The sequence below is a fragment of the Cricetulus griseus genome, chromosome 8 (genome assembly GCF_003668045.3).
Source record: "Cricetulus griseus strain 17A/GY chromosome 8, alternate assembly CriGri-PICRH-1.0, whole genome shotgun sequence".
NCBI lineage: Eukaryota > Metazoa > Chordata > Mammalia > Rodentia > Cricetidae > Cricetulus > Cricetulus griseus.
The window spans coordinates 86,455,474-86,467,752 of NC_048601.1; the positions used below are offsets into that span (position 1 = coordinate 86,455,474).

Consider the following 12,279-nt stretch of genomic DNA (forward strand, 5'->3'; position numbering starts at 1 on the left):
CTGAGTCTTTCACCAGAATTTTCCAATTATCAGTGTTCCTACTAATACTATTCACTTTATGTCTAAGCCTCCGATGTCTTTTCTCCTTTTGTTTTGTTTTCTTTCCTTAATGGCATTTAGGTCTGCACTAAGCTCCTCTATTTACTTATTTCTTTTCATCCAGAGACAAGGTCTCAATACATAAATAGCCCAGGGTGGCTTCAGTCTTGGCTATGCTAAAGTTATTTACAGGCAGACACCACAAAATCCCTGAAGCCAGGAGGAATTATTTGATTTTTAATTCCCGAAATTATTCTACTTGTTCTTTGATGATACCAAAGACTCTATTACTAGGGTCAGGAGAGAATACCCTGGCCCAACATACCAGACCTAAAGCAGTTAGCACAAAAATGAAATTTATCTGTGGGTTCAGAGACAGATAATGGTAACAGTAAAGTTTCAGTCTCTACTTCCTACATTTATTTTCTCCCATTAGTTGTCTATCTACTAGATTTATGAATAAACTTTATTTCCACTGTTAACAATGTATCATTTATTATAGATTTGTTTAAGAGTTAATTATTTTTATGTGTATAGGTGCTTTGCCTACATGTGTATCTGTGCACCACATGTGTGCAGTGCCCACAGGGGCCAGAAGGGGGTGTTAGGGCCCTTGAAACTGGAGTTACAGAGTTGTAAGCTCCCATGTGGGTGCTGGGAATTGAACCCAGGACCTCTGTAAGAGCAACAAGTGTTCTTAGCCACAGAAAAAAATCTCTCTGGTTCTTCACTTCTTATATATTCTTAAGCACAACTGTTTTTCTGAACAAATTACTTTTTCTTTAGGACTAACTTAAAAAAGATTTTATTCAGGCATAGGAGTTTTCAAGTGTAATCCAAAAATCTTCTTGAGTAGGGAGAGAGGTGAGGGAGTCTTGGCCATCCTTTTCATTGAACAAAGCCAAGACTATTTTTATGCTAACATCATTTGCCTTTTTCATTCCCAATCTCTCCTGTGTTCCAGTGGAATTTTCCAGGGCATCTAATGTGTCCTATTACCAAAACAACAACAACAACAAAAACCAAAAAGAAAAAACTAACTATAGAAAAGACATTTATTTGTCATTAAGTCAGATATTAGGAGCTAAACGAAAAATAAGATAATACCACTCTTACCATTAACTCTCTTGGAAAATGAATTTATTTTCACTTATTAATAGATATAACCTAATTAACAGATTTTTTTTTTGGGGGGGGGTTTCAAGACAGGGTTTCTCTGTGTAATTTTGGAGCCTATCCTGGCACTCGCTCTGTAGACCAGGCTGGCCTCAAACTCACAGAGATTCACCTGCCTCTGCCTCCCAAGTGCTGGGATTAAAGGCGTGAGACAACAGCGCTCGGCCCTAATTAACAGATTTTTAACACATATAAAGGTATCTTAAGATGAGAATTTGAGTCCTTCCCTGGCAACTAAATTTCGCTTCAAACATGAAATTCACATCATTTATGGTAATATTAAATTACAATGTGATTTTTAAGGCACCAAACTTACCATTATAGGTTATTCTTGGCTTTGTTAAACACATCACCAGATGCAAATCCATTTCATCTGAGGGTACAAATTTTGAGCATACGGGGCACTTAAATCCTAAAACATAAAGGAAACCCAGGTTATTTAACTATTCTGAATATCAAATTATAGTTTGTGAAAGTCATGAAAGACCAAACAAAAGCACTTTAAACTTCAATATTAGGCTTAAATAATACACTATAGGACTTAATGTAAACTCAATTGGAGGGGGGTTGTGACTAAAAGTCAATATGACTTAAATCTGTGTATGAAGGTCGTCCCATTATCTTAATAATCAAGTTAAATGAGAAGAATGAACTCCATCATAAATTCCCTTATCTATTCAACTACATGGGTTATCCTCATTTCTGATTTTTTACAATACACAACACACTCTCTCTAGAGAGATGATTTCATGTTAAAATAGCTTTCTATTACTGATCATCTTTGTAAAAATTAACTTTCCCACTCTGATAACACCAGCAGTCACATTCTTTATAGCTACAGAACCAGTGGTGGTTTGAATGAGAATGTTTCCCACAAGCTAATGTTTGAATGCATGGTTCCTAGTTGGTGGAACTGTTTGGGAAGGATTAGTGGATTAGCCTTGTTGGAGAAGGTGTGTCAATGGGGAGGGGGGAGGCTCTAAGGTGTCAAAGCCCATGCCATTCCTAGCAAGCTCTCTGCCTTGAGGTTGTAGCCTCAGCTTGTAAGATCTTGGCTTCTGCTCTAGCGCCATGCCTGCCTACTGCTGGCATGCTCCCCACCATGGTCAATGGATTCACCCTCTGAAACTGTAAGCCCCAACAAACTCTCCTATATGTTGCCTTCATCATGGTGTCTCTTCATGTCATAGTTAGAAAAGTAACTATGACAATCCCTTTGCACTATTCCACTCAATCCAATATTTTAAGCACACACTGATAAAGAACACAAAAGCTTTGAGAACAGCAAAGCAGGTCTATCATCTAAGACTCCTGAGGTTTACATTATTGTTGCTATACTTGGAGATGGTTTGCACTTGCACTTCAAAGTTCCTATGCTCAAAGCTTCATCACCAACTTGTTTCAAATGCAATCTTTTAAATTGGGTTCTAGTATGTAGTTGTTAGGTCACTGAGGACATGTGCTCCAAAAAAATTAAAGTGGTTCTTATCAACTCTAGAGAAATTTTCCCAACACTAAGTTGTTATGCAAATCACAGCCTGAGCCTTTAATGGCTCTCTGGCTTGTCTGGCAAAGTAATAGCTCACCTCCATATCCTGCCACTGTGGTACCAATCACCATGAGGCCTTTATCAGTGCCAAATTAATGCCAGTGCCAATCCATGAGCCTCCAGAAATGTGAACTAAAGCAGCCTTATAAAATCGGCCATGGTTGGGTACTTCATTGTAATGTAATTACTGTAGTAATGATGAACTGACTAATAAGTGGCCTTTCTGCCACACCACACTAAGACCTAATGCAAAGTAAAAATAGCAACAAACCAAGAAGCACTCACAGCCGATTCTGATACTTAAATGCTAGATTTGTTCATGCAGTATTCAATGTGGACTAATATTTGCCTGAAGTGCTCTCCTAAAATCAAACTAGCATACTAAATGGGAGAATGTTACCTACCTCACTTACAAAGGTACAGTCAGGGATGTTCATGGGGGCTCAGATGTAAGCTGAATTGATAAGACAGAAACCAAGGCAAGCACAGGAAAGGAAGCCTCCAGAAGGCCCCGGAGCAGATGTGCAGACAGAAGGTGAGGAACCAGTGATGGAAGAGACATTCTACACCCACTTCTAGGATGTGCAGGTTCTCACAGGAATTATCTTCTCTCAACTATGAGATCAAAGTCACAGGCCTGATGAGTTAGACTAGCATCATAGCTCAGACAGAACTAATATAAAGCCCGGGGAAAAGAGTTCCCATGCTATTCATTCAGGAATTCTGTTACCCTAAGTGCAACAGTCTGAACTTAAAAAAAATTTTTTTAATTTATTGGGGCTGAAGAGATGGCTCAACAGTTAAGAGCACTTTGTACTGTTTCTTTCCACTTCTCAAAATTCACTAAACTGAGTAAACAAAATTTCAAAAAGGAGAAATAAAGAACTTGATATAAGTCAACAGCAAGAGTCAGAAAATACATGAAGGCGTTGACAGGACTGCTAAAACAATGTCTTAAGTGCTATTAAAGTAGTGAAGCCTCACTTCATAATTCTCAAAGGCCAAGATGGATGACAAGGACCCTCCATGACTTTCCTAACAGTAATACACAAGGCTAAAATTTATTGCTGCAAGAACTAAATACAAACCTTCAAGTTCTAACTTTTGGCATACAGCACCAAATAACATTTGAAAACCTGAGGTTTCTATGAGTCACTTAAGTCACTTCTACACCAGAAAGAGCTCCTTGGAGAAACAGAGCTTCACATTTAGGTAGGGAGGGTAGCCAGAGAGCCCAGGATATTGTCTGTTCCACATTTTGAAAGTGCTTAGCAACTGATACCAGAACAGGGATGGGGGGTAGGGGGTGTAGGTAGTAGGGGGATGGTGGTGGAGAAATTCGGAATTTCTACTAGGCAGTGGGAGTCATAGTTAGCCTCACCTGTCAACCTAGAGTCACCTAGAGTTAAGAGGGAACCTCAAATGAAGAATTGCCCAGATCAGACTGGCCTGTTGCATGTCTGTGACACATTTTCTTAACTGCTAATTGATGCAGAAAGGTCCAGCCCACTGAGGGTGGTGTCATCACTGACAGGTCTAAGAAAGGTAGCTGAGCCAGCCCAAAGCAGCTTCCTCTGAGGGTTCTACTTCAAGCCCCTGCTTTTGAGTTTCGGCCTTGGCTTCCTTCAATGATGGACTGTAACTTGTGAGCTGAAATAAGCCCTTTCCTCCCCAAGTTGCTTTTGGTCACAGTGTTTGTCACAGCACTAAAGACCAAACTAGGACAGTGAAAAAAGAAGAGAATAGGAATAAAGAAAAATTTCACACTGAAAAAGAACCCTCTTCACAGTCTCTACCTATATATACCTACTAAGAAAAACCAAACATGAGGGGTTCTTATCTATTGTTAGCCCTATCTTACACATAAAACATTCAGTCAGGGTTTTTAAGAGACCTTTCTATCAGCCACAGTGCAATAAAAAGAAAAGAAAAGAAAGAAAGAAAGAAAGAAAGAAAGAAAGGACAACTTACCAACTTATCATAGAGAAATATACCAGAAGCAAATCCAAAAGACAGCAAACAAACAATATTTGTATTATCTATCAAAAAAACAAAACAAGGGCTGGAGAGATGGCTCAGTGATTCACTGCCCGCTCTTCCAAAAGTCCTGAGTTCAATTCCCAGCAACCACATGGTGGCTCACAACCATCTGTAGTGAAATCTGGTGCCCTCTTCTGGCCTGCAGACATACATGTAGGCAGAACACTGTGTACATAATAAATAAATAAATCTTTTTTTAAAAAAATCAATAAGTAAAGTCAAATACTACAATTTTTAAAATGGGCAAAATTTCTAAACAGCACCAAGCACTCCTTGGTGTGATATACAGAGGACAAGATATACTTATATATACACCTGTCAAATATGATTTGAATATAATTATGAGGAATTTAGAAATAGTTTTTAACATGCAAGAGACTTCAAAATAATACAAATGTCAGTCCAGAAAACAGAAGGAAACTTGAACAGTTCAAATCCTGACCCCTGCCCTAACTACTTTTAAGATTTTGATTCATGTGGGTTGTTACTAGTTACTTGCTTTGATTTCTACCTTACATGTTTAAGTCTTTCCCCCAACTCTTCTCAATTATCCAGTTATGATTCAAAATGACACTGCATCCATGAAATAAGAATGAGAGGCTAGAAAACAGTGAGAGGGAAATGAAGAAGGGCACTAGGATCGGCCACATGACTCAGCAGGTTATGGCCAAAACGTCTAAGGAGAGAACAGACTCCACGGAGCTGTCCTCGGACCTCTACACACACACCATTGCATAATGTGACTCCAATATATCACACACACAACACACACACACACACAACACAACACACACACACACACACACACACACACACACACACACCACACACACACACACACACACACACACACACACACACACACAGTTTAAAAAAACACAGAAACTAAAATTTCATGTAGAAAGATGGGCTCTTACTTAAGGCAATACTATTACTATACTATTATTACTAAATAATTAACATTTACTATGTATGAAAAAATTAGCTACTTTGAATATATCTTAAAGATAAAAGCAGATGGGCCAAGAACACAGCTATAGCTAGGAATTGGCCACAAGAGGATTGCAACAGCCTTTCTGCTCCAGAGTCCTTCACCACAACTCTACACAGCCTTTTCAGGCTACCAGGAAGTAGGACCAAATCTCAAGGAAGGTAGATAATAAAATCTGTTCAGGTGCTTTATTATTCAATAAGAGCAAATGCAACATATATTCCCAAACATTAGTCAGTATTCAGAATGAAGAAATGCAGAAATAAATGACAACAGAAATAAAAGGTTATTACTGTGAAAATGAAAAGCAAGAGACTTTTAAAAACTTAAAATGTTCAAGAAGAAAAAGGCAGTCAAAGTAAAATACTAAAACCAGGCCCCTTTTTCTTTTTTGGAGAGAGATAGGTCAAACAGTAACCCCAAGGTTGTAAAGGGCGCTTCACTGAAGACCCATCTAAAGTCCTCCATGCTTCCATGGGGTTGAACACATAGCTTTTGTTTCAGATGGCAAGGCATCAAAATCTTTACCTCCTGTGACTATTTTCAACAAGTTTCCAAAGCATGCACTCTATGACACAAAGGGAGTGAAGAACACCCATGAAAAGTGAAGGGAAGTCTGATGAAAATCATGTTGCCTAGAAGAAGCTATGAGGCTGGAAATGCTAAGTGAAAATAAGGAGGTCTAGAAGCCATTCAGACTAATATAGTTATTAATTGAGATAGTGTGGTAGTAATTTCAGAACTCTTAGAAAGAAAAAAATGAGATTCGGTAAATATGTATCTTCAAATATTCAAAAAAAACTGTGAACCCAAGAAATGAAGGCACAAACATCCAAGAATGATCAAGCAAGTGGTGTTAAATACATAAGTAACTCCACTTCCAGATGTCATCCCCATCTTCTACCAAAACCAACTCTAAATTAAGAGTGTCACCAAACACTTAATAAGGTGTTGTCTTTCTACAGTAATCTTTCTTAAAATATTCCTTCTCCACAGCAAATTCAAGCATGCCTCTCTTTGTACTTTTCCCAGACTTCAACAATAACTTCACTATCACAGCAGAGCAAGAAGCATGTTTCCATTACATATTTAACTTATTAGCTTAGTTGTATAATAAAACAATTTTAAAGCCCAAAAGTATTTTTACCTGGGTACAAATACTGGTTGTTCTTACAAGCTACGATGATGGAAATGTTGATAATGCTGGGTACACATTAGATTCAAGAGACTATAAAAGGTACCTAAAGCACAGTAAAGTATTCCGCAAGCAGTGGCTGTTCTGTTCAATACTCAATATTCAAGGCATTCCCTAAATATAAAATCCACACTCCTATGAAGAATAAATGTGACATGTCTGCTGTATCGATTAAACTGTGTATACAATAAAACTGTGACCATCATACAGGTACCTAGTATTTGTCCATGGTTTATGACTAAGAAAAAGATTCATTCTTTTCTCAAAGCCTAACCACACTTTTAATCAGGATGTGTACACTATTTTTCTCCTAGAAACCAACCAATCATAGGTAAAACAGAACGGATGATCAACCTTAGCCTGAATATGGTATCAGCAGGACAAGTAACTGTGAGATTTCCCCTTCCCCAAAACAAAAATAATGCAAAAATCACCCTTACCGTCAGTCAGAACCTATTGCAAAATGACAGAGAAAGTCCTGTTCTTACTACTTGTGCTGTCAGAAATCAACTCCAGGGCCTCCAGCAAAAGAAGGCAAGCCCACCCTTTATCAGTAATGGAAAGCCCTAGTCTCTAGTAAACCTGTAAGATTTACTCATCAATGCATTATTCTACAACTGCAGTAAATTATTTATGTTCAACTTGATTAACTGTAGGAAGTCCTGCTCACCATGACAATGGAGGAGAAGCTTTCCTCCCCACCCCAGAGTCCAGACAGCAGGGAAAGAAAGGCAGCCAGGTCCAACGCCAGGCCGGCTGTGTGGGTGGCACTGATGCAGACTTGCAAGTTCTTGTATTTTAACCTTTATAATACTTTAATTGGCTAATAGTTTCTAGAAGAAACTGATAGATATAGGCTTAAGCTTATCCAAGTGTGTATGAACTGAATATAAAAAACAGTGGAACAAATTAATGATAGACAAATGTGTTTACAAGATTTTTAACAAAGTAATCTCCATTTGCTATACCAGATCTCCAAATATGGCAGTTGTCTGCTCCCCTCTTCAATAATGGGGCTAGAAATAGGAGCTCAGAAACTTGCCTAGTTCAATTGCTCACTTAAAGAGAATATAGGTCCAACTAAAAAGAAACCCAAAGTGGCAGAACTCGGTCGGCTCTGCTTCTGGCTTGCTGCATCACGGCTCCTGGCATGCACAACAATTACGGCACACAAATCATCTGTCTCTATACGCGGCTTTTCATACTATTTCCCATTATTATCTTAATGCAAGTTCAGTGAAACAATTTTCCATCTTTTCCTCCAAGAAAACACTATGACACCTCTGTGGTTTTGCTCAAGTAAATACGCTTTGTTTTCTTGTATTTGTTAAAAACCTGTTTCCATCATTTCAAGTTCAGATCAAATTTTACATGTAATCTCTCAAGAGCTGAAAGTGCAAATGTCGTCCACTGGGCTATATATTCATTCTATATGTTATCACTACTTCTATGTAGATCTTATCTCTCAAGTCTGACACCATCGGTGAGGGGGAAGTTACACACACACACACACACACACACACACACACTTTCCCTACTTCCTCTTCCATCTAGATCCTAAATCAAGTTGGCTTGCGTTCTACAAAGGTAAGAAGAGCAGCACAACTGAAGGCCAAACAAACTCTAATTACTACTAATCATAACTGCAAGGAGTCAAGCCTCACACCTGTGATTTTTCCAAATTATTTAAAAGGAAAAATTGTTTCAAACATACCAATAAGAAAAATGAATCAATTCCTGTAAGCAATCAAGTTTCACGATGAGTAGTACATGATGTACAGCCAAAGCTTTGAAGTCTATCTTGAGATGATAGCTGTTTCTGCTGCCAGCAAGACTTTTTCAGTGGTAGGCATGTGTAAGGATTATCTGCTAAGGAAAAATTCTCCGAAAAATATATGCTAATAAAGAATTTACAAAGCCAGGACAAGATGCAGATCACCTATCTTCTTTCTAAATAAACTACCACGGTTTTCTAACAGGTATAGCATAAGCTACCAGGGAAAGGATGCTCAAGAGGCTAAAGGAGAAAACAGCAAATGAAATCCCCAGATCTGAAAACTGACGGCTACTTCTGTAAGGGGCAAAATACTCTAACAAAATGAAAATGGCAGTCCGGTGAAAACCAAAGCCACCATAAGCAAAATACATTGCAAAAAACCAGGTTACTTGTTACATTTTAACGTTATTCAGATCGATTCTCTAATGAATCATCCAAAGCAGCCCTGGAGGAGCATACATAACCCATGTCAATGGATAAGACTGCATCACAAGGATTCTTAGAAAACTTACTTCATGTGGGTCCAAGTTTTAAGTCCATTAAAGAAAGTCAATGTTTTCTATTGTCTGTCTATGTGTAACAATTCTTTGTTCATCCTTTCCCAGGCAGTTTTTATAAACCATTACCGCTGAGGATATTGGAAACAGGAAATGAATAAAGCAAAGTTTAGGTGACCTATTTTGCATAGTCCAAACGTCATTAATGTTACTATCTGACACACAGTAAGCATTCAACTATATGAGTGGAAGGTCATCCCAAGAACTGCCGGTGGTTTACATTTGAGGATACTGAAAGGAATCACTAAGTGTCTTACAATCACTTCTTGAAAAACAAGTCTTCCACAGTTTTGTGCACAGCTTGAAAACAAAAATCAAAACACAGAAGTCCTTCCTGAGAACAAAGCAGTGACAGGACATTCTCAGGCTTTACACTGCTCTCCTCATGCTGTCCCACAATCACTACCACTTCATGACTTGAGGTTCTGAGAATGCAAATGGGTCCCCCAGAGGCTCTGCTCTAATCTCCTTCATAGATAAGAAGACAGTGAGGTAAGAATTCTAACCAAGTCAGAAAACTAGTCAACACTAGGGTCAGAACCAGTGTGCTGCATAGTTTTATGTCAACTTAACACAGCTAAGGCCATCTGAAGGGGGAACTCTACAATTAAGAAAATGCCTCGATAAAATCTGGCTGTAGGAAAGCCTGTAGGGAATCGTCTTAATTGGTAATTGATGGGTCGGGATTAGCCCATTGAGCTCAGTGCTATCCCTGGGCTTGTGGTTCTGGGTTCTACAACAAAGCAAGCTGAGCAAGCCCATCTGCATCAGCTCATGCCCTTCCTGAGGTCCTGCTCTCACTGATTTTGATGATAAACTGTTATAGGGGGCTATGAGTGAAATAAACCCTTTGACCATGCTGTTTCATCGCAGCAATGGCAACCCTAAGACAAATAGGAAGCTATTATACTTTCCAGCTCACTTATCTCTTCTAGACCTCTGGCATCAGTTAACAAACTCAATCAATAATTTACAAAACTTTATATAGAAGCATCCTACCATTACAGGGGTCTATTTTACAACTATTTTCAAGAAGAGGTGATATTTCTTGTCGAGTGGTAAAACTAAAAACAACTAAAAAAACAAAACAAAACAAATAAAAACCCAAAAATGGCTGAGGAAGTAGGAAGTGGGCTGGAGAGATGGCTCAGAGGTTAAGAGCACTGACTGCTCTTCCAGAGGTCCTGAGTTCAATTCCCAGCAACCACATGGTGGCTCACAACCATCCGTTATGAGATCTGGTGCCCTCTTCTGGTGTGCAGATATACATGGAAGCAGAATGTTGTATACATAATAAATAAAATCTTAAAAAAAAAAAAAAAAAGAGCAGGAAGTAAGTACACAAGTTAAAAAAAAAGTCATAGTGGGATCAAATTCTAGACATTTTCACAAATGTACTTCATGTATTTGAGAAACTATTGAGGAACGAGGAAGATTAAGTATCTGAACATCAGCAATTCCTCCTGTAAAATGCCAACATTTTACAGCCATTGTTTAAGTCATAAAGTACAAGCACAAAACATGCTTCAAACCTTACATCTGGCACAGTTACAATCTTTGGTAAGACTGTGAAGACATCTGCCCTTTGCTTATTTACAATTCATATTATTTTAACATAAAAGTCTTTCACTTTCCTCAACCTTACTTCTAAATAGTCACTGAGTCTGTTCCTTGGCTTTTTCATTATTGAGAAGTTCATATTCATGTTCCCCCAAACTCTGTGTGTGTGTGTGTGTGTGTGTGTGTGTGTGTAACTCTCATCAGTTCCCGAGAGAGCAAATGTATTACTTAGTCCTTGTATACTGCTGGGTTCCTGCCTTGCCTTGGGATGTCTTCTAGAGAGGTTCCTCCCACTGTGGCACAATCATGAGACCTTCAACAAGGTCAAACAGATGGAGCTGCATTGTCTTGTATTTTCATTCCTCCAAACTTCAGGCTAAACAAAACTTTCCTTTTCTTTATAATGTCCTCAGTCACATGTTTCAGTTAGAGGACTAAGACAACAGGAATTTGTGCAAAAGAGGTCACATGACAAGACAGAAGTCAGAGCGCGTATGGGATTTATGTAATTTACACAGAATACTAACCACTATCATCATAATTCTCTTTGGCTTGAAACACACTCTAAATTTGTACCAGCTAAAACTCTCCATTTTTTAAGCTCAATGTCTCAGAATAATTTGCTTCTAGATACAAATATTGCCAATTCCTTTCAGTTTCAGAAAATATATGACCACAGACTAATAGAAAGTGCAGACTCAGATATCAACCTGAGTACACAGCACTGGTCTATAAATATTCTCATCGGTTTTATTTTAGTGTCTGTCTGAAACTCCCACAACTATCGTATCCCTATCAAATATTTGTTGTCTTGCCATCTTTTTTGGCTATTCCAAAACACTCTGCTGAAGAATCTGCTGAAAGTATCCCAAATCATAAAAACTCTATTGCTTTTAACATACTGTAAGCAGCTAATAAATTCAGTAGACTTAAAATTTATCAAGAACCACAGGTGCAATTACAGGACAACCAAATGTCCTTAAGACTTCAAATATAAAGCCAGGTGCTGGTGGCACACACCTTTAATCCCAGCACTTCAGAGGCAGAGGCAGGTGGATCTCTGTGAGTTCGAGACTAGTCTGGTCTACAAAGCTACACAAAGAAACCCTGTCTAGAAAACTAAAAAGACTTCAAATATAAAATATTAATTCTAATTAAGAAGACAATGATTTAAAAGCATATCTTGTGTTTCACAGCAAAATACCCATTTCCTTCATAAAGTTACACCATAGCAAAGGGTTCAGTATTACTGAATGAAGAAAGGGGCCAGGCCCTCTCTCCAGAATACCCTGCCATCTTGCCCAGACCCAACGACAATGTAGTGCTCACATTTAAAAAGCAGCTCTGGACAGCTAATTGATGTCTTAAATGCCATGCACTGTTCATCATGCATTT

General features: G+C 38.4%; 1 protein-coding gene across 1 annotated transcript in view; it reads right to left on the minus strand.

Annotated features, from left to right (window-relative positions):
* Nucleotides 1-12,279, minus strand: part of Znrf2 (zinc and ring finger 2) — a 72,880-nt gene that overhangs the window by 29,730 nt on the left and 30,871 nt on the right. The window contains 1 exon segment of the mRNA XM_027429672.2: nucleotides 1,532-1,627. Within this exon segment, the coding sequence (XP_027285473.1) occupies nucleotides 1,532-1,627 (96 nt within the window).